The sequence below is a fragment of the Gobio gobio genome (assembly GCF_949357685.1).
Source record: "Gobio gobio genome assembly, chromosome: 7".
Taxonomy (NCBI): Eukaryota; Metazoa; Chordata; class Actinopteri; order Cypriniformes; family Gobionidae; genus Gobio; species Gobio gobio.
The window spans coordinates 677,148-700,824 of NC_137103.1; the positions used below are offsets into that span (position 1 = coordinate 677,148).

Sequence of the window (23,677 nt, forward strand, 5' to 3'; positions counted from 1 at the left end):
TTGTAAGTTTATTTATTAATTTACATCATTATCTTCTGTGTAGCAGTATAATCCATCGTGTCAGCGCGTGATCAGACATAGGCGGTTGTATCAGTGTAATCAGTGCATACATTTCATTTTAATAAGACGTGATGAAATATGCGCGCATACACGCTTCTGGTTCATGCCTAGAGCACTATAGTATATGAAATATGTCCATAAAAAATGTAAACGCGATCGCTCCGGTCTAGATCTGTGCTATATGATCCATGCGGAGAACGCTGTTAATCTCATCACGGCGCTCCGCGCAGAAACCGCCTTCTCTCTCGCGCGCCGCGTGTAGTTTGAATTGTCTACTGTAATCAAGGGTTGAATCCGAAATCGCCCCCATAACCTCAAATAGGGCATTATTTGATGGGACAGCGCTTTGTAGTGGTGTCCGAAACCCTAGTGGACGTTATTGAGTGCACTCATTCTATCCCATTGCACCGCAATAACGAGTGTACAGCCGATGTACACACATTGCTGTCTGGCTTCACGCACGTTTTCATTCACTCCTTCAAATAAAGTGATAACATGAGGAATAATGAATGAGAGGATACAGTGCTCTGATTGCTGCTCTTACTACAGTGCATCAATGAAATGGGTCCCCTCTCAAACAATGACGCGCTGCGCCACGTTCCGAACGTTGTTTAAGCGACATATACCGGTATTGCGGTATCATCAAAATTCATATCATGAAATAAATAAATACCGGTATTCGGTATGAACCGGTATACCGCCCAGCACTACTCTATAATACACCGTCATCTGTAACAGTCACTCCTCTATAATACACCGTCATCTGTAACAGTCACTCCTCTATAATACACCATCATCTGTAACAGTCACTCCTCTATAATACACCATCATCTGTAACAGTCACTCCTCTATAATACACCATCATCTGTAACAGTCACTCCTCTATAATACACCATCATCTGTAACAGTCACTCCTCTATAATACACCATCATCTGTAACAGTCACTCCTCTATAATACACCATCATCTGTAACAGTCACTCCTCTATAATACACCATCATCTGTAACAGTCACTCCTCTATAATACACCATCATCTGTAACAGTCACTCCTCTATAATACACCATCATCTGTAACAGTCACTCCTCTATAATACACCGTCATCTGTAACAGTCACTCCTCTATAATACACCATCATCTGTAACAGTCACTCCTCTATAATACACCATCATCTGTAACAGTCACTCCTCTATAATACACCATCATCTGTAACAGTCACTCCTCTATAATACACCATCATCTGTAACAGTCACTCCTCTATAATACACCGTCATCTGTAACAGTCACTCCTCTATAATACACCGTCATCTGTAACAGTCACTCCTCTATAATACACCATCATCTGTAACAGTCACTCCTCTATAATACACCGTCATCTGTAACAGTCACTCCTCTATAATACACCATCATCTGTGACAGTCACTCCTCTATAATACACCATCATCTGTAACAGTCACTCCTCTATAATACACCATCATCTGTAACAGTCACTCCTCTATAATACACCATCATCTGTAACAGTCACTCCTCTATAATACACCGTCATCTGTAACAGTCACTCCTCTATAATACACCATCATCTGTAACAGTCACTCCTCTATAATAGTGCTGGGCGGTATGACCAAAAATGTATATCACGGTATTTTTCTAAACTATATCGGTTTCACGGTATATGACGGTATTTTTTTTCCCCTATGCATGACCGGGTGTTAATCACATTTTCTACTGATTGAGGGAGGAAATACTGCAGGAGATTGACAAGAATACCCTGTTTTACTGTCATGACGAGTGAATATTGTAGAAAAATTCCACACTAGAGTTAATACTGGTTTACAAAGCCCCACAAAATGATGCTGTGGAGAGACAACAACCAATAAAACACAGACCTGCAACACGCTCAGAGTCATACTTACAGACACCTGAATATTAAAAGTTGAGTTGAGGGCACCTTAAGCATTTTAAAAATCTAACCTTATATAACAACAAACTGCCAAAACAAGGGAGAGACGCGGATATTTGCAATATATTTAAGAGCCCTCTCTGAACGAATGACACACATCAGTTTAACACAGAAAGAATAAAGCAGTTACTTTTTGGCCAATTCTTCTTTGAATTGTAAGTTTATTTATTAATTTACATCATTATCTTCTGTGTAGCAGTATAATCCATCGTGTCAGCGCGTGATCAGACATAGGCGGTTGTATCAGTGTAATCAGTGCATACATTTCATTTTAATAAGACGTGATGAAATATGCGCGCATACACGCTTCTGGTTCATGCCTAGAGCACTATAGTATATGAAATATGTCCATAAAAAATGTAAACGCGATCGCTCCGGTCTAGATCTGTGCTATATGATCCATGCGGAGAACGCTGTTAATCTCATCACGGCGCTCCGCGCAGAAACCGCCTTCTCTCTCGCGCGCCGCGTGTAGTTTGAATTGTCTACTGTAATCAAGGGTTGAATCCGAAATCGCCCCCATAACCTCAAATAGGGCATTATTTGATGGGACAGCGCTTTGTAGTGGTGTCCGAAACCCTAGTGGACGTTATTGAGTGCACTCATTCTATCCCATTGCACCGCAATAACGAGTGTACAGCCGATGTACACACATTGCTGTCTGGCTTCACGCACGTTTTCATTCACTCCTTCAAATAAAGTGATAACATGAGGAATAATGAATGAGAGGATACAGTGCTCTGATTGCTGCTCTTACTACAGTGCATCAATGAAATGGGTCCCCTCTCAAACAATGACGCGCTGCGCCACGTTCCGAACGTTGTTTAAGCGACATATACCGGTATTGCGGTATCATCAAAATTCATATCATGAAATAAATAAATACCGGTATTCGGTATGAACCGGTATACCGCCCAGCACTACTCTATAATACACCGTCATCTGTAACAGTCACTCCTCTATAATACACCGTCATCTGTAACAGTCACTCCTCTATAATACACCATCATCTGTAACAGTCACTCCTCTATAATACACCATCATCTGTAACAGTCACTCCTCTATAATACACCATCATCTGTAACAGTCACTCCTCTATAATACACCATCATCTGTAACAGTCACTCCTCTATAATACACCATCATCTGTAACAGTCACTCCTCTATAATACACCATCATCTGTAACAGTCACTCCTCTATAATACACCATCATCTGTAACAGTCACTCCTCTATAATACACCATCATCTGTAACAGTCACTCCTCTATAATACACCATCATCTGTAACAGTCACTCCTCTATAATACACCATCATCTGTAACAGTCACTCCTCTATAATACACCATCATCTGTAACAGTCACTCCTCTATAATACACCATCATCTGTAACAGTCACTCCTCTATAATACACCATCATCTGTAACAGTCACTCCTCTATAATACACCTCTTATAATACACCATCATCTGTAACAGTCACTCCTCTATAATACACCATCATCTGTAACAGTCACTCCTCTATAATACACCATCATCTGTAACAGTCACTCCTCTATAATACACCATCATCTGTAACAGTCACTCCTCTATAATACACCATCATCTGTAACAGTCACTCCTCTATAATACACCATCATCTGTAACAGTCACTCCTCTATAATACACCATCATCTGTAACAGTCACTCCTCTATAATACACCGTCATCTGTAACAGTCACTCCTCTATAATACACCATCATCTGTAACAGTCACTCCTCTATAATACACCGTCATCTGTAACAGTCACTCCTCTATAATACACCGTCATCTGTAACCGTTTGACATGTGGGAATAAATCCAGCCCAGCGTCAGAGAGTGAAGCACAGTTCATTCAAACCATCTCGAGCTGCATTTACCTTCTGAATGTTTGTTTGCTATTGTCTGACGTCTTTGCTCTGCTCCAGCAGGTTTTCCATTTGCATCTGCATCTGCAAGTGGGTTTTCATTTGCAGACTTGGCAAAGACTTCAGGAGAATTTGCTTTTGGCCAAAAAGGTGAGTGCTAGGTTTACATCTTAACCAGTGTTTAACCAGTATGTCTGACTTATTCATTAGATTTTATTTTTCACAAGTATTTGTTTAGTTGCAATGAGAGAGGGAAAATGATGCTCCTCCATGACCCTGTGGCCGGCTCTCCACTGGTTCTTCATGACCCTGTGGCCGGTTCTCCACTGGTTCTTCTTGACCCTGTGGCCGGTTCTCCACTGGTTCTTCATGACCCTGTGGCCGGTTCTCCACTGGTTCTTCATGACCCTGTGGCCGGTTCTCCACTGGTCCTTCATGACCCTGTGGCCGGTTCTCCACTGGTCCTTCATGACCCTGTGGCCGGCTCTCCACTGGTCCTCCATGACCCTGTGGCGGGTTCTCCACTGGTCCTCCATGACCCTGTGGCCGGTTCTCCACTGGTCCTTCATGACCCTGTGGCCGGTTCTCCACTGGTCCTCCATGACCCTGTGGCCGGCTCTCCACTGGTCCTCCATGACCCTGTGGCCGGTTCTCCACTGGTCCTTCATGACCCTGTGGCGGGTTCTCCACTGGTCCTCCATGACCCTGTGGCCGGTTCTCCACTGGTCCTCCATGACCCTGTGGCCGGTTCTCCACTGGTCCTCCATGACCCTGTGGCCGGTTCTCCACTGGTCCTTCATGACCCTGTGGCCGGTTCTCCACTGGTCCTCCATGACCCTGTGGCCGGTTCTCCACTGGTCCTCCATGACCCTGTGGCCGGTTCTCCACTGGTCCTCCATGACCCTGTGGCGGGTTCTCCACTGGTCCTCCATGACCCTGTGGCCGGTTCTCCACTGGTCCTCCATGACCCTGTGGCCGGTTCTCCACTGGTCCTCCATGACCCTGTGGCCGGTTCTCCACTGGTCCTCCATGACCCTGTGGCCGGTTCTCCACTGGTCCTCCATGACCCTGTGGCCGGTTCTCCACTGGTCCTCCATGACCATGTCCCCATCCTCTGATGGCTACTTCCAGCAGGATAATGCACCGTCACAAAGCTCCAATCATTTCAAATTGGTTTCTTGAACATGACAATGAGTTCACTGGACTAAAATGGCCCCCACAGTCACCAGATCTCAACCCAATAGAGCATCTTTGGGATGTGGTGGAACGGGAGCTTCGTGCCCTGGATGTGCATCCCACAAATCTCCATCAACTGCAAGATGCTCTCCTATCAATATGGGCCAACATTTCTAAAGAATGCTTTCAGCACCTTGTTGAATCAATGCCATGTAGAATTAAGGCAGTTCTGAAGGATAAAGATGGTCAAACACAGTATTAGTGTGTGTTCCTAATAATCCTTTAGGTGAGTGTAGATCAGCTGTACACACACTCTCAGCCAACCTGAGCATTGTTTCTGAGCATGTCCATCCCTTTATGAGCACCATGTCCCCATCCTCTGATGGCTACTTCCAGCAGGATAATGCACCGTCACAAAGCTCCAATCATGTCAAACTGGTTTCTTGAACATGACAATGAGTTCACTGGACTAAAATGGCCCCACAGTCACCAGATCTCAACCCAATTGAGCATATTTGGGATGTGGTGGAACGGGAGCTTCGTGCCCTGGATGTGCATCCCACAAATCTCCATCAACTGCAAGATGCTCTCCTATCAATATGGCCAACATTTCTAAAGAATGCTTTCAGCACCTTGTTGAGTCAATGCCACGTAGAATTAAGGCAGTTCTGAAGGCGAAAGGGGGTCAAACACAGTATTAGTGTGTGTTCCTAATAATCCTTTAGGTGAGTGTATCATCCTAGTATGTTATCCTAGCCCTAGTGTTTAATTGTGTTGGGCACTAAAAGCTTGTGACCGAGCTCAAACCTTTCATCATAGCGCCACTGCAGGAAATACTGCCGTGTTTTTATAATCCATTCATGTAAATTTTGTTGCTGTCAGTATTGATGTTGGCAAAGTGATGTTTTTAATGTTTTCACATGCACTTTGTTTCTGTAGATGCAAATTTTTCGTGGTCAAACGCCGGAGCCACAGTCTTTGGAAGTGCACCGACGCGAAATGAAGGAGGGGAGAAACGCAATGAAGGAGAAGAGGAGGGCAGCGATGATGAAACGCCCCATAATGATGAGATCCACTTTGAGCCGATTGTGTCCCTGCCAGAGGTGTGTGGTTTGTTCACTAGATATTGTATTAATATTCAGTGCAATAATAATATTCAGCTGTTATTATTTTGACTGCACTGACACTATTGGGTAAGAGCAAAACTTGAACTGAATTGATCTGAATAATGCTCTAAAGCTGTCTTATATTTGATTTTGTTATTTTCCTGTTTGTTACTGTGAAGCTGCTTTGGAACGGTCTGTATTGAATAAGGCGCTGTAGAAATAAAGCTGTGTTGACGTGACTCCTGCAGGTGGAGGTGAAGTCTGGCGAGGAGGACGAGGAGATCCTGTTCAAAGAGAGGACCAAACTCTACCGCTGGGACCGCGAGCTCAACCAATGGAAGGAGCGCGGCGTGGGAGACCTCAAGATCCTCTTCCACCCTGTCAAGAAGTGCTACCGTGTGCTGATGAGACGCGAGCAGGTGCTGAAAGTCTGTGCCAACCACACCATCAGCCAGAGCATTGAGCTCAAGCCCATGAACACCTCGGCCAACGCGCTGGTGTGGACCGCTACAGACTACGCAGGTACAGACCTCGCACCGCACCCGCTGGAAACTGTGCTTGGCAGTGTTGATCACATGTGTGTTTTCCCCCAAACAGAGGGAGACGGGAAGGTCGAGCAGCTCGCGGCCAAGTTCAAGACTTCAGAGCTGGCCGAGTCCTTCAGACGAGCGTTCGTCGACTGCCAGAGCCTCATGTCACGGGCCGATGGCGCTCAGGTGTCCATGGCCGAGGCGCTTTCACGAGACACCAACCCTGTGGTGTACTTCAGCATGACTGTGGATGGCGAGCCGGCTGGGAGAATCGTCATGGAGCTGTTCGCTCACATCGTTCCCAAAACGGCGGAGAACTTCCGGGCTCTGTGCACGGGCGAGAAGGGCTTCGGTTTCCAGAGCTCCGTCTTCCACAGGATCATCCCTGACTTCATGTGTCAGGTGAGGCCGCACCAGCTTACGCTCATTTGAGGAAGCGCAAACACACTGATATATGAAAACACAGCATGTTCCCACCGGACCTTAACTATTACATTTAGTTTGAACATATTTCTTAGTTATTTCAAGACGTCTTAAATTTGGGGACGAAAAAACAGGAAACACAATGTGTTGATTAAACTTCAAAAGGCGGATTTGATTAAATAAATGTTAGTGCAAAGTAGGGGTGTGCCATATCATACCGTCCACGATAATACCGGTATAAATTTTTACATGATTAAAAAGTGTCATATCACGATATCAATGATATAGCGACGCGATGGTGTATGGCGCATTTACGTTCCCCAGCGCGCACAACAGCAACACCTGCCAGAGTATACACGAAGAGCAGCATGTCAGCCTCCGATAACGACTTAGTACCTGACGAAAAAACAGGAATCACAATGTGTTGATTAAACTTCAAAAGGTGGATTTGATTAAATAAATGTTAGTGCAAAGTTAAAGCTTGCTCTGACAGAGACTCGAGTTACAACTTGTCGACTGAATGGTTGTAGTAGTTGTGGAGTTATGATCATCAATGGTTGCACAGGTGCTCGTGTGGAAACTGTAGTAGGATGCTGGTATCGGCAGATCTTTTGTGCAAATCCAGCGTTGAACTGACCCTTGTTTTCAAAGCAGTTCAGCGTAATATGATTTGCACAAACACATGAGAATTTACCTAATTTCTTCAACTGGTTTCCATCATAGATGGAAACTCATCCACTATGTCCTCAGTGGCTCAGATGCTGGGAGTCTATGAAGACCCTTATGGTAAATGGTAAATGGTAAATGGACTGCATTTATATAGCGCTTTTAACAGACCTACGGCCATCCAAAGCGCTTTACATTTTTGCCTCACATTCACCCATTCACACACTCATTCATACACAGATGGTGCTCTTATGTTCATTCATCCAATAACAGAACATTTGTAAAATTGATGTGGCGCAGACATTATATCAATAGGTGCTCTAGCGAGGATTTAAACATGGTGGAGTGTGTGTGGCTCACTCAGGGCGGGATCTGTGCTATTAGGACAGATCATCTCCAGTCATGGGCGGGAAATCTGGAACCGCATATTTTCAGATACTACTTCAGATTTATGGAGAATATAGAAAAGTGGGTGGATTATAGGCTGGTTGTTTACACACATCAGTTTTGCAGATACTGTGGACTGAACCTGGAGAATATTGAACATTATAAATGAATAAACATGTCATGCAGCAGTTCTGGGGCGTTTGTGTAGCTTTGGTTTTGCCAGTTTAATCTTCACGCTCTGTCTCTCAGGGAGGCGACATCACCAACGGGGACGGGACGGGAGGAAGATCCATCTACGGAGGGAAGTTTGAGGACGAGAACTTCGACGTGAGGCACACGGGCCCGGGCCTGCTGTCCATGGCCAACCGCGGCAGAGACACCAACAGCTCGCAGTTCTTCATCACCCTCAAGAAAGCAGAGCACCTGGACTTCAAGCACGTGGCCTTCGGCTTCGTCAAAGACGGCATGGATGTGGTGAAGAGGATAGCAGAGCTGGGCACTAAAGACGGCAAACCCACTAAAACCATCACCGTCTCAGACTGTGGACAGCTGTAGACTTTGTCAAACCACTGTTCATCATGTTTGAGCTCCTGTAAATGTGTGAGATCTCTTGTATATGCCATGGTTTTATTTTTGTCCTGTTTGTTACTAGTTGACAATAAAATGTATGCTTTGCAGAAAAGAAGTTACTTTTATTATGAAACCGTGTTTACCCCAGAGTTACCTCGATGTGGACTGAGTTTACAGGGGCTTTTGGAAGGTTGGTTTTCTTTGTTATAAGTCTGTATTTTGGCAGTTTTAGATGGAGCTGAAATACAGTTTTGCTGTATTGCCTCTATCCATCATGAGCTCCCACAGAAACCGATGCTTTATATTTTCAACCTCCTGAACATAAAATAAACATCTGGCAACTTGCGTTTCACTATTTATTCAGTGTCATTATTGAGATTCTACTGGATAAAGTGAGGCTAAGCTGCTTTTTTTTTCTCCTGTAGTGTTTCAAGAAATGCTAACAAGTATTCAGGCTTCCTCCGACTAACCAGCCCTAATCAGGAGTCATTATTTGTTCACTAAATGCACTCCTGTTTTTCTCTATTTCGCAGCTACAGTGCGTCCGGAAAGTATTCACTTCGCTTCACTTTTTCCACATTTTATGTCACAGCCTTATTCCAAAATGATTACATTCATTATTTTCCTCAATATTCTACAAACAATACCCCATAATTACAACATGAAAGAAGTTTGTTTGAACTCTTTGCAAATGTATTAAAAATAAGAAACAAAATGAATCCCATGTCCATCTGCAGTCACAGCCTTTGCTCAACTCTCTGTTGAAGCTCCATTGGCTCAATCACAGCCTCCGGTGTTTCTGAGTTTGATGCTGAAGCTCGGCTATGTTTGGGCAGTTTCTCCCGTTCTTCAGTGCAGGACCTCTCAGGCTCCATCAGGCTGGATGGGGAGCGTCGGCCATGTTCAGATCTCCAGAGATACTCAATCGGGTTCAGGTCTGGGCTCTGGCTGGGCCACTTGAGGACATTCCCAGAGTCGTCCCGTAGCCACTCCTGTGTTCTCTTGGCTGAGCTTCGGGTCGCTGTCCTGTTGATGAACCTTCACCCCAGTCTGAGGTCCAGAGCGCTTTGGAGCAGGTCTTCATCAAGGATTCATCTTTCCCTGATCTTGACTAGTGTCCCAGTTCCTGAAACACATCCCACAGCATGAGCTGCCCCACCATGATCACTGTAGGGATGGGATTGGCCAGGGGATGAGCGGAGCCTGGGTTCCTCCATTCAGCCCAAAGAGTTCGTCTGTGTTTCATCAGACCAGAGAATTGTGTCTGGCCACGACCCCACGCAGGCCTGATTGGTGGAGAGCTGCAGAGATGTTTGTTCTTCTGGAAGGTTCTCCTCTCTCCACAGAGAAACGCTGGAGCTCTGTCAGAGTGTCCATCGGGCTCTTGACCTCCTTGACTAAGGCCCTTCTCCCCGATCGCTCAGCTCTAGGAAGAGTCCTGGTGCTCCCAAACTTCCTCATGTGCGGATGATGGAGGCCACTGAGCTCATCGGGACCTTCAGCTGCAGAAATGTTTCTGTACCCTTCCTCAGATCTGAGCCACAATACAATCCTGTCTCTTAGTCTACAGACGATTCCTTGAACTTCATGGCTTGGTTTGAGCTCATGCACTGTAAACTGTGGGACCTTAAATAGACAGGTGTGTGTGTGCCTTTGCTGTTGCTGTGAATACTTTCCAGATGCACTGTATGATCTACATGAAAATGACCTTTAAATGTATTGATTAAATATCCAAGCACACTAGAAGAACAAACTGTAATTTTAAAGTACACTATATAATTTTTTTTTCTTCACAATTTAAGTATTTAAATAACAGTCAAGGACATCATAAATCTATCTTCCAAAAGGTAAGCCCATTAAAAGTGTTTGTATTGGAGACTTTCCGGGACAGATCTCAAGTCTACATCACCACATGTTTTTTGGGAGGGTTTAAAAAAACGCAAAAACAAACTCCAGTATGTTCAGTTGTCAGACACGACTGGACCTGATTCTGTGGTCAGATGAAGAAAAAAGTTTTTTTGACAGCAATTCAGCAGTAATTCATGAGTCCTCAGCACTTAAGACTCAAATGGCACTTTGAGAAGCTTGATAAATACGGCCCAGAGCTATATTCTGTGGTTTTACTCATTCTGATGATGATGATGATGAAGGGAGTTTGGCCTTTGTGTATCCTCAGATAACCCTGAGAACTGATAACCCTGTGTTGGTCCCCCTTTTGCCCTGACCCAGCCGAAGCTCATAATAATATGCAAAACTGTTATCCAATCATAGCAGTGGGCGTTTACTTCCAATCTTCAGTGCGACACCCCTATAAAAACAGAGCGTTCCAGGAGAGAGGCTCAAAACCAGGGCAGAAAATAGCCTGTTATTCATTATGAAGAATGTGAAAACCACACAGACGTCATAAGCTGACCTCATCAAATGTCACAGACGCGAGCGAATAGAAGCGAGTTGAGTTTGTCTTGCATCAGGAGTGGATATTTGCAAAATCACAGGAAGACACATTGTAACTCTTTCCTCGTTGACGGATTTTCCGGTTTTCCGCATTTTCACTGTTATATGGTAGGGGGCGCTGTTACACATCTCCTGAATGCCACTGAATGAGATGTGGACCCAGGACGAGCTCTAGGACTGAAGCTTTGAGGTGTTAATGGACTCCATCTGTGTTTGATCATCCTCTGAATCTGATCCAGGACTGAACATGTAGCGCTTTATTATCAATAGTAGACTAAATGAAGTTGTTACAGTAAAGCATTTTATTGTGTTTGCAGCAATATAAACATAAACAACAGAACTCAAGAGAGGAGTTACACAGCACAACAGAACATAAATCTTCATATTCATGAACACTGAGTGACTGAACCACAGTCAGAAATCTCAATCTCAGCTCATAACATTCAGATGAAATCCACCACACGTGAACAGTGAGTGTATTCACACGCGTGTGCTCGAGGCGGTTCTTCATCTTCAACCTGCAAACACACACAGTTCAACAACTCAATCATTCAGGAAGACACATGACTACATAATATCTCAAAAACTCAATGTCTAGAAGGAGATGAAAAGACCTTTGGCATGGGGATGTTTATATTTAATGAAATAAACTACATGACACTTTAATAAAGTCTGCATGTATAAAACAGAAATGTCAGAAATGCTCTTAATGGACCAAAGGATGGACTTGACAGTACAGCTCTCCGTATGAAGCAGATAAACGTCCAACAGTGTGAGTGTTTCTTTAGTACAGCACTTAAATGAATCATTCACCCAGAAATGAAGCTTCTCTTATGACGTACTCGCCCTCAGGCCGTCCCAGGAGTATATGCCTTCATTGTTTAAAGAAACAGGCCCTCTCTGTGAGTCAAAGGAAACGGCTTCAGAAAAGAGAACATGCCAGTGTGTGAATCAAGGCCTTCTGAAGCCAAACCATAGGTGTGTGTGAGAGAAAAATACTAATATTTCAAACTTTTAAAACTAAAATCTATTGCCTGCGGCCAGCTGTCATGTTCGTTGCCGTAGACGTGTACATGTTTCTGAAGCTCATGCGGGACAAACGCAGAGGACGTCACTTCTCACGCAGTTTCACAACATGCTTGCATCACGCTACACGGTCACATCAAGAGAACACACGCATGACGTGATGGTTCATTTCCTCGTTTCTCATCAGGAGACATTTGGGCTTGTTCAGAATCCCATCATGTGTGGTTTTTGAAGCGTGGACGTTGGTGTCCCGTATACTGGCATCATATGGACTCACACATGTGATTCAGAGAATGAACATACACACAAAGAATGTGTCCGCCTCTGTGAATCACAAATGATGGTGGAATGGTGCGCAGCTGAATGGTTTCAGATCTCCGCCTTGTAAACGCTGCCTAATTAATGTCATTAATATATAACAGATATTTCCACAGCAGTTCTCTGACTCTCGACAGGGAAACGTGTGTATGACGGCTCAGACCCTGATGTGGCGCTATAAGCACTTTATAGTGCTGTGTATTAGGGGAATCAGATATTCGTCTTCAGACGCAGGTCGGATGTCCAGATGTGGGATATGGATCTGATTTAAGACCACATCTGGAAGTGCTTCAGATCGGGTGTGAAAAATCAGATCTCGTACAGATTTTTTTGTTTACACGTGTGCAACAAATTCCCATCTGTGTCAGATGTGAGTAAACAATCAGATTTGTTTGTGCCAGTGTAAACGCAGACTTCCACATCCAGACCGTTTTTATAAATCTGAGCCTTGGCATATTTTAGCGTACACACATTTGATAAATGAGGTGCATGAGGTGCATGAGAGTGAGTAGATGATGAGAGTGAGTAGATGATGAGAGTGAGTAGATGATGAGAGTGAGTATATGATGAGAGTGAGTATATGATGAGAGTGAGTAGAGGATGAGAGTGAGTAGATGATGAGAGTGAGTATATGATGAGAGTGAGTAGATGATGAGAGTGAGTATATGATGAGAGTGAGTAGATGATGAGAGTGAGTAGAGTGAGTAGATGATGAGAGTGAGTAGATGATGAGAGTGAGTAGATGATGAGAGTGAGTAGATGATGAGAGTGAGTAGATGATGAGAGTGAGTAGATGATGAGAGTGAGTATATGATGAGAGTGAGGTTAAAGCACTGACCGCTGAGGTGTGTGATGGCAGTGATCCTCACAGGCAGATGGGCATCTTCTTCTTCTTGTCCTTGTTGTCTTGATCCCGTCTGGACAAGCGTCTCTTGAGCTCGTCTGGCACTCGCTCGTAGCAGCGCTTGCACACGGGCTTCAGATCCATCTCCACAAACTTATCCCTGAACAACAGCACAGACATCAGGAAACACTCCAGCGTTTCTCACCCCGTGAGAGTTTAGCTGGTAGACAATGGTTTGACATTTTTGTACATTTACGTTTTTGCTGTTTGATTAATAGTAAAACGCTTATGAAACAAAATTAAAGTCACTATGGAATCTTTATTATAAATGATACATATCATTATTCTGTTAATAATCTTGAGTCAGAATAACTTAATCTCTTCTCTGATGATGATGGCGGGGCCACCTGTCACTCACATGAGATCCACCAATAGCAAACCACAACTATTTCCAACAGACACACTCAAGCCCCGCCCTACATTTGTTCTTGTTTGAGAAGCGCTTCACTCGATATACGACACAATAGAGGAGAAAAGACTTCCCTTTCATGATTAAATTATGCTGAAACATTTTATGGTGCTTTTCCTCTGCGTGGTACGACTCAACTTTCATCCATCGGTTGTTGACTGAATTATGAAAATGGACCATAAGCGATTGTCTTGAACGTACACGAAGAGAAGCAATGAGACTTTCATTAAAGATTACGACATTAATATATGCATCGAGGAACTTCACAATGAAAGTAGTAACACGCATTAAGAAACACACATAGGGTCGATTTTGGCAACTAGCCCCAATCTCCCTGATTAACTGAGAATGGTGTGTATGATTGGAGCGTGAATGTGTTTTAATTGGATGTGTTAGTAATCGTACGCACTTGAGCGTCAGCTTGGAGTTGCATGTGGAGCAGCTGAAGCATTTGACACACCAGGCCTTATTCAGCGCAGACACGACTGAAAGACAAGAGAAGAATCAAGAGTACATGTGAGTTCTTCAGGATAAATCCCCAGAGCAGAGTTGAAGAGTTTAACCGCCTCACCGTCTCCCTCGATGACGCGGTTGCAGTGGTAACAGACGTCTCCGAACAGCTGTAAGACAGATCGACACACACATGCAGATGATGAGAGGAATACCTCAGACACACGACTGTACCTCACTCCGTGAGAAGTGTGACTGCAGTATTCCAGCAATGATCTGCAGGCGTGTACTGAAGCTCTAGGAGCTGATGTCCAGACTGTACCTGGTTGTAGTGATTCTCACAGTACGCCAAACCCTTGCGCTCATAGTGGCGGTGACCCAGAAACGCTTTCTCACATTTAGCACACACAAAATGCTGCAAACACACAAACACACGTGTAAAGGTCTGGCTCAGAGGATGAAGGCAACAGCATCAGTGATGATTACTCGTTTAAAGATCAGGATTTATTGTTTTAGATGAGGCGTTGTGATGACACACCTCCACATGCCACTGTTTGCCCATGGCATTGACCACGCGGCCCTCGATGGGTCTCCTGCAGGCTCCACAGATCGGCACGCCCAGCTTATCGTGACAGGGCAGACAGTACAGCTCGCCTTTGAGCTCCCTGGCGTCCGCCGTCAGCTCCTTACTGCACACACACACACACACACACACACACGCCTCACCCTTAGAGAGGAGCTATACAATTTCAATTTCCTTCTTTATTGACCACCAGAAACTCTCTCTCTCTCTCTCTCTCTCTCTCTCTCTCTCTGGCATAAGTATACCGCTCTTGCCGATAAAGTAAATAAACTGTAGGTAATGAAAACATTGCGGCAGGGCGTGCGGATTTCATAAGCCTGGAATTTATAGTATCAATTAATGGAGTATATTGTGGTAGCGTAATTTATGACAATCTCAAAATCGATCCTTTAGGGCAGGGTTCCTCAAACTCAGCTCTGGAGGGCCACTGTCCTGATCTAACACACCCAGGGCTTCAGGATCACTAGAACATCACAGGAAGGTGTGTGTGTGATCAGGGTTGGAGCTAAACTCTGCAGGACACTGGGGCAGAACCCAATGAGAGGTCCTATATGTCCATCTGTCTTCAGAGTGTGAAGCTCCAGTTCTTCTCTCTCTCAGTGTCAGTGTTTCTGAACTCCTTAAACGCCGCCATCTTGAGTTTCTTCAGGAACCAACACGTCACAATATTCCTCATTGTAATAATTTGTATGCAGAATAAAGGGCCGGGGTTGAGTTAGTTAGTGGTGTGTTGAGACTGGCGGTTATGGTAAGGGGTGGGACATTTCCCAAACACCAATCACAACACACTGCTCCAGCGGACCAATCAGAGCACAGTGTGCTTTTCAGAAGGAGGGGCTTCATAGAGACAGAAAGTAAACAGAGCGTTACTGACAGACTGGGAAGAGAGGAGCCGCAACAATGGAGAATATGAGGAAATAATAAACATTCAAGCAGGAAAACCCCAGAAACAACATCAAGACTTTGAACAAGAGCATGATGGGTCCTCTTTAAAGGGACAACGCGGTTCCCAAACAGACGAGCTGCTTCATCTGCTAAATGAGAAGCTCTGAGAACGGTCCAGTCGCTGGTGTTTGTGGTGTTTGCTCACCCGCAGTTATTGCAGCTGAAGTGGTCCGGATGGTACGGGTCGTTCTTGAAGATCAGTGGGACATCTTCCACGATGGCTTGACATTTCTGGCAGATGTACTTCCCCTGACCATGAGCCTTCTCTCGGTTATGACACGGACGGCACAAATGTCTGTCGGGCAGAATTCCAGTGTTCAAATCACAGTCATGTTCACATTGAATGTCCTGAATTCTGCTGATGTGAGCCTCACCTGCCTGCGTTCTTCACGAAGCCCACGTCTGCGAGAATGGCCTGACAGAGATCACAGCAGAAACAGTCGGGGTGCCAGCTGAGGTTCATGGCCTTGATCACACGGCCAATGACGAACTCGCCTGCCAACAGAACACATCACACCGATGCTGAAACGATGAAGAGTTTGAGTTTGCCACATTTGCTATAATGTGGTGTCACACATCTCAGAATACCCCGCCAGTCAGGCTGCTGAGGAAATAAAGGTGCATTATTGTGTTGCTGTGCCTTTTTGGCCAGGATGCAAACAAGCGGAGAAAGCATTGATAGCTCTAAAGAGTCATAGGTCACAACCTACGACCGGCTTAAGGGTCATTGACACTGATAGGGATCTCAGCTCTGACACATGGTCAGGTGTGTTTACTCACCGCACTGGTGACAGCAGGGGGCGAACAGCATCTGGAAGTCATGCTCGCAGTACTTCCTGCCCTCAAACTGCAGAAGCAAGAGCAGGAAACACGATCACACCTACTGTTCGGCAGACTCATGTCCTCATCATAAATGTCTGGCTTACACCTTATTTCAATGGTCCACTTTGACATTCTGCTAACTATAAGTAACTTTGCAACTACGTGTCAAATATCAGAGAGTCATTATAGTATTAATAGACTGGTGGGTTAGGGTTAGTAGAATAAGTTGACATGTAGTTGAAGAGTTAATTATAGTCAGTAGAATGTCTAAAGTGGACCATCAAAATAAAGTGTAAACAAATGTCTTAGGCAAGATTTTAAAACTCACGGCTTATGAAAACAGCATAAAGTCAACTTCACTGCTCGGGTTTGAGTGAATGTTGTCATTTTTCCATGTTCCCGGTGCTTCTACTATAAAAATGTATTAAGTGTTTCTTCAATCTTTCCGCCATTTATTTCACTTAAAATGGTTAACATCTACGAAACATGTTTTCTTGGGATTTTAATAAAATTGATAATCAAATTTTTGTGTCTTCAACGCCACTTTGCATCACAAAATCCCTTTAACGAATAAAACCCGACCCTTAGTGACATCATCGTCCAGGAAATTACATCATTTTGGGTGGGAAATCAATATAAGCATCAGTGAGTGATGAATTCAGAGATGCTATTAGTCGGTTTGTGTTAGGCTGAAACATTCCTCCTTCAAAACCAAACCAATCCAAGTCTCCTTAAATTACAGAGCTGCAGAACACCTGCATCTTACAGCTCATACAAAGGACATCTCACTTCTGTTTAACATACTTTTATACAAATTTCATGAGCAAAATTAAACCTTATTTCCTCAAGGGGGAAAGTCATGATTGACAGTGTTATTAAAGTGCTCGATTTGAATCAAGTGTTATGGGGGTCCCTACCATAAAAACAATTTGGGGATAGGGTAAATTCTGCAAGAGGGCCATACGTAGGATTTTTAAAAATACACAGGGAACAAAAGTGTTGTTGCTAGGGGGTTTTGGGGGCATGCCGCCCATAGAATATTTAGATTTTCCAGATCTACACATGTGCATTTTAAGGTGTTTGAAGGCCAAACCAATCTGATAACAATAGCTTTACAAGCATGTCAGTGGGCAGTGACATACACTATTTTTCAAGCAGATATGAATATCAAAGATCGGTTTCAGCAACTTGTTTCCTTCCTGAATGAATCAATGTTTTTGGACTAATCAATGTTCACTAATTAATGCTAACTTATAAAGACAGTCACTTGTCACCAACTACTTGCTTTCTGTAAACACCGTTTTGAGTTTTCTGTGTTCTTTTGTGCTATTTTCCCCATTATATCCCCACACAGATGTAAACGTGCAGCGCCTGACCTCGTAGAAGAGGCCGTGCTGGAACTGCTGGAAGCACTGGGCGCAGACGAAGCACTGCTCGTGGTACAGCTCGCCGTTACTGTTCACCATCTTCTCCGTCGGCGTGAAGCCGGCCTTACACACCTCACACGCCGCATGGGCCAAAGCGCTCGTCATGTTTCTGTGGAGACAGAGGGGCATCTAATGATTCTTCAGATACTATAGTCTAGAAAACACATTCATTCCTGATTCTTGAGAAGGGCCGTAGCCAGAACCTCTTTATTCAACGGTAAGACACACTCAATTCATTTCAAACTCTACAGAAAACGACTTCAGTGCGGCCAGTGAAGGAAAGGCACAATCAGTATCATATAAAGCACTCTATGAGTAAAGGTGATGGACCATTAGATGATGCTTCTGCTCTGCTTTCCATTTACACACACAAGACAACAGTATGTCTAACATTTTGATCTTCTTGACTTATCGAGCTATGAAGATACACCAATAACAGCTTAGAATTACTGCTCACATTAGAATGAGGAAATAAGAGGAGTGACCTAAAGCCTGAATGATGGATGAACACTGAGGAGGGAAGGCATCACGTCTGGATCCAGTGATGGCGTACTGACATACCGTCATCTGATCGATTTCTGAAGGCATTGTGAATGTATCCTGCGCTGCCAATGATATCCCACAATCCTGTGTGTATGTGACGGAGGCCAGCTAGTAGTCGCTGTGTGAGTAAACCTCACTCTGATCTCAAGAGACGCTCTAGCGACTGACGTTAGAGGTTGCAGCCTTTAGCCTCCTTGTTAGAGCGTCCTACTCTAGTCTCATGCCGGTGGACTCGGGTTTGAGTCCTGCTTGGAGCGGGCGGTTTCGTACAGGAGGGGTTACACGTGTCAGATCATTAGAGCCTTTATTGTGTTCAATGATGAGCCCCAAAAACTGTGGACTCACTGTAAAGAGTCACTGGATAAAAGCGTCTCCTAAAGCACTACTCACTAGGCGAGATTGTGAGGAAGTACAGCTGTTCTCTGGCTGCTCTTTGTGAAGGTCATCTGGAGAAGCATGTAAGGCATGTGTGTCTGTAATAATGGCTCAATCTGTTCAGCACACAACTGTGTTAACTATAGTCTCAGCTGAGCGTCTCACACACACTGCACAAGACATGGAAAACACGGTCTGGAACTGGACAGGATGTTTGGACCTCAGCATGTTATGTTGTTATACTACAGCCTTATTCCAAAATGGATTAAATTCATTGTTTTCCTCAAAATTCTACAAACAATACCCCATAATGACAATGTGAAAGAAGTTTGTTTGAAATCTTTACAAATGTATTTAAAATAAAAACAAAACAAAACAAATCACATGTCCATCAGTATTCACAGCCTTTGCCATGGCACTCTAAATTGAGCTCAGGTGCTCCGGTTTCCACTGATCATCCTTGAGATGTTTCTACAGCTCGACTGGAGTCCACCTGTGGTCAATTCAGCTGATTGGACATGTGGGAAGTATCTCTGGGAACAAATCAGGCCTGTATGGTAGAGTGGCCAGACGGAAGCCACTCCTCAGTAAAAGGACACCTGGAGTTTGCCAACGGCTCCTGAAGGACTCTCATGAGGAACACAATTCTCTGGTCTGATTAGGGTTGGGCATCGTTTTGATTTGAACGATTCTGATTCCGATTCCGATTCTTAGTTTCGATTACGGTTCTTTTCGATTCTCGATTCCGATTCTTTGAGGGGTGGAGTCACAACATGTCACAGGCTCATTTCACAGAGGAAAATTGTATTTTGATTCAATAATGAGTTTTAGTTTTGGGACTTTCTCCGCTGGCATTTTCACTTGCTTTGCTGCAAAGGTGAATGGAGTTCCACACCGAGTCCCGGTTTAACAATAGCATTAACAGCAGTCATTAGGACTGCTACTAGCGTGGGCAATTTGCGTATAGCTACATTTATCTACGAGGGGGAAAAATAATTTCAGTAACGTTGTTGTTCACCACAATTCGCAATTTGGTCAAGGGGTTTACACTACAATCACTTACCTGATTATGATGAGGTGGGATAATGTTAGTTCACCCTGAAATGAAAAAAAAGCCATCTTTTACTCACCCAGCTGTTGTTCAAATGCGCGTGTTCCAGTGTGTGCGCACTCCAAGCCGCAGTAGCCTCGTGCAATATTGTCATGACAACCGGTACACAATATTCACTTAAGGAGGTTATATTATTAGTATTATTTCTTATCATATACGTTATAGAAAAGACGAGAATCGCGTTTTTTTCTATTGAGCTTGATTTCTCAAAATGGTGCGCGCGCGCGCGCGCGTGTGTGTGTGTGTGCTTATCGTGGGTGCAATGACAACAGTGCGAGTTATTATAGTAGGCATGAGCGCCGGCGGCTGCTGACAGCTCATAGTGTAACTTACACAGAGGAGCGCGCTCAGAATAACGGCCGAGCTCAGTGTTTTGACTGAATAATACGGTTTCTTTCTCGCAAAACCTATAGTGTGCCCCCTGAACACTTTCCATATGGCGCGCGTCTCCCTGTATCGTTGCGTGATACATTTGTTTACTTTTTGTAATGTTTTAGCTGATCGCCATTCACTGCCATAATAGGAAGGAGCGCGTGCAGGAACAGTATTTTAAATGTCATAGGACATAGGGCACTGGGACAACATCAGGGTAAGTAAAAGAAGGCTTTATTTTCATTTCAGGGTGAACTATCCCGTTAATAACGTTGGTTAGCGCAGGGTTGCCCGAGGGACAGACCTGCGCAGCATTTCAAACACGCTACACTCGTTAATTTATAGCTACACCACATATTTGTAGTGCATCCTCCCGTGCAAGAAATAAGTTTGTCATGTGTTGCACTGTGCCGACCCAGGTTTTTTTTTTTGTGAAATAAAGCCACACTTTTGAGCGCCACTTACCGTGCTCCATGGCTGCAACAGAACAAACGGGCGCGGCAAGCACTTCCGAAAACTTGCGCGTTTGGAACCGATGATCGGAATCGAAAACAAAATTTCTAAACGATTCCAATGGCATCGTTATTTTTTAAACGGTTCCAAGTTGGAACCGGTTCTCGATGCCCAACCCTAGGTCTGATGAAACACAGATTGAAATCTTTGGGCTGAATGGAGGAACCCAGGCTCCGCTCATCCCCTGGCCAATCCCATCCCTACAGTGATCATGGGGGGGCAGCTCATGCTGTGGGGATGTGTTTCAGCCGCAGGAACTGGGACACTAGTCAGGATCAGGGAAAGATGAATCCTTGATGAAGACCTGCTCCAGAGCGCTCTGGACCTCAGACTGGGGTGAAGGTTCATCTCCCAACAGGACAGCGACCCGAAGCTCAGCCAAGAGAACACAGGAGTGGCTACGGGACGACTCTGGGAATGTCCTTAAGTGGCCCAACCAGAGTCCTGAACCCGATTGAGCATCTCTGGAGATCTGAACATGGCCGACGCTCCCCATCCAGCCTGATGGAGCTCGAGAGGTCCTGCACTGAAGAACGGGAGAAACTGCCCAGACATAGTGAGCCAAGCTTTAGCATCAAACTCAGAAACACCGGAGGCTGTGATTGAGCCAATGGAGCATCAACAAAGTAGAAGAAAGTTACAGACTCTTTCTCTTTACATTTCCAAACTCCAAACATTGACAGCACTTAATTCTTGAAAAGATGTTTGCCTGTACGCTAGTGATTAGACTGTTTTTGAACTTGAGAAGGCGAGTTCAGAACGAGTTGCTCTATCTGCCGTATTCTGTGAGCTGTTTTCTGTGAATGCGCAAGACTTCTGATTCATCAGCCGCTGTAGGGAAATGACTGAGACAAAATGCAGTAAAAGGTTAAACTACCCAGCAAGCAATAGCCGCCATTTCACCGCCTCGGTTAACTATAGGCCCGATATAGTCTGGCTATGAGTAACCCACTTCTAGCCAAAACAACCTTTAATTCGGTTACATGTTGTTTTTGCCAAAATAACTTGCGAGATATGTGATATTCCATCATGTAAACAAAGTCAGCAGTGATTACAAGGTGTTTGGTTTCATTTCTTTGGCATGTTCATGTTCTAGATGACCCTTCTATTCTTGGGCTATGGTTAGACGTCTATTACATTTTCCCTGAAAGGCCAAATCCAGCCTTGTTTTAGCCCTGACGTCAGGGCTGTGTATGGACGGCTATTAGATGTCTTTTAAATGTAAAATGGCTTGCTTGCTATCTGCACTACAAACCAGTGTGATTATGATTATGATAATAAAATGTGATAACAAATAGCAGTTTTTGTACAAGTAAAATAACTGGACGCGGATAAGAGTGGAAGCCTGGACACAGTCAAGGTAAAAATGATTGCATTTGCTCTTAAGTTAGATATGAGGTTAAACATCTCATCTGTGAGTGACCGGCCTTTAGACTATCTGCCATTTAGTATACCTTGACCTTGATTTCTGCCAAAGTATGAGCAAGTCTATGAGCTTTTTTAGCAAACCTCAATATGTAAAACAATTGAAACAAAGCCATTCACAAAACAGACAAATGTAAAAGAGTATGTAAAGGGGATTGTTTTGGCCATCGGTAATGTAATGAATCAGTTATTTACTGGTATTTGTTCTCTTTCTGAGCTCAAGAACATGATATCATCAGCTCAGATCACAGGTTTTACAGATTTAATGTAATTTACTGCTGAAGGTTCCCAGAAAGGCAAGCCGTGAGCAGTGATCAAGTTCTAATCTGCTTTCAAGACACAGTATTTACATTTACGCTTCTATCTATTCATCATACAAGAGTCAACCAATTGAGCATAGTTTATAATTATTTATGAATTGCAATGAAGTCCTAAATGCAGCAATATGTGTATATTTTATTCAGAAGCTGTATGAAGCAAAGAAGAGCTGTAGAAGCGGCAGACTCACGATCGCACGTAGAAGTCGCAGAACTCCTTGTAGACTTTGACATCGCTGCGCCGGGGAAGCTCAGATTCAGCCGCGATCTCTGTGTGCGACTGGAGGCCGTTGATGCTCTCCACCTCCATCACAGAGATAATCCCAGAGACAGAGACGGACTGGTGAAATCACAGAGATAATCCCAGAGACAGAGACGGACTGGTGAAATCACAGAGATAATCACAGAGACGGAGACAGAGACGGGCTGGTGAATAATCAGAGATATCCCAGAAATCCCAGAGATGGAGACGGACTGGTGAAATCACAGAAATCCCAGAGATAATCCCAGAGATCTCAGAGACGGACTGGTGAAATCCCAGAGATCTCAGAGACGGACTGGTGAAATCCCAGAGATCTCAGAGACGGACTGGTGAAATCCCAGAGATCTCAGAGACGGACTGGTGTAGCTTGTGTGAGAGCAGCAGCCGGGACAGACTGACCAGCCGTGAGTCAATAATAGACTGAGAGAGTCTGTCCCGCTCCTCCTGACCTCATGTCTGAACCCTGCCGATAAACCACACTTCAGCCAGAGACGCTTGGTTTGTTAGCACTTTTACTGCCTCAACAAAAACGACTATTCCTAATCTTAATATTCCTAAAAATCCTAAATATTCTTGTTGAGATAACCCTGTGTGGGACACTTCACCCAGATTCTCACAGTAACATTAATAACCAGCTGAGCAATCACTCATTAACATTTAGT

At 44.3% G+C, this 23,677-nt stretch overlaps 2 protein-coding genes across 5 annotated transcripts in view; one reads left to right on the forward strand and one right to left on the reverse strand.

Moving 5' to 3' along the window:
- Nucleotides 1-9,117, forward strand: part of ranbp2 (RAN binding protein 2) — a 62,268-nt gene extending 53,151 nt beyond the window's left edge. For 3 of the 4 annotated variants that reach the window (XM_079822302.1, XM_079822303.1, XM_079822304.1), the window contains 5 exons: nucleotides 3,965-4,051; nucleotides 6,017-6,180; nucleotides 6,432-6,705; nucleotides 6,781-7,115; nucleotides 8,439-9,117. In XM_079822302.1, the coding sequence (XP_079678428.1) occupies nucleotides 3,965-4,051; nucleotides 6,017-6,180; nucleotides 6,432-6,705; nucleotides 6,781-7,115; nucleotides 8,439-8,744 (1,166 nt within the window). In that variant the 3' untranslated portion in view covers nucleotides 8,745-9,117. The remainder of the gene's footprint in view (nucleotides 1-3,964; nucleotides 4,052-6,016; nucleotides 6,181-6,431; nucleotides 6,706-6,780; nucleotides 7,116-8,438) is intronic. The other variant, XM_079822301.1, reaches the window with a different exon arrangement.
- Nucleotides 9,118-11,492: 2,375 nt separating this feature from the next.
- Nucleotides 11,493-23,502, reverse strand: LOC307129683 (LIM and senescent cell antigen-like-containing domain protein 1). Its single transcript, XM_079822315.1, has 11 exons — nucleotides 22,945-23,502; nucleotides 18,047-18,206; nucleotides 16,629-16,695; nucleotides 16,223-16,343; nucleotides 15,994-16,143; nucleotides 14,859-15,009; nucleotides 14,643-14,735; nucleotides 14,442-14,490; nucleotides 14,280-14,355; nucleotides 13,396-13,561; nucleotides 11,493-11,731 (listed from the first exon to the last, which is right to left on the reverse strand). The coding sequence occupies exons 1-10, from the start codon at nucleotides 23,061-23,063 to the stop codon at nucleotides 13,423-13,425; spliced, it is 1,125 nt and encodes a 374-aa protein (XP_079678441.1). The 5' UTR covers nucleotides 23,064-23,502; the 3' UTR covers nucleotides 11,493-11,731; nucleotides 13,396-13,422.
- Nucleotides 23,503-23,677: the final 175 nt, after the last annotated feature.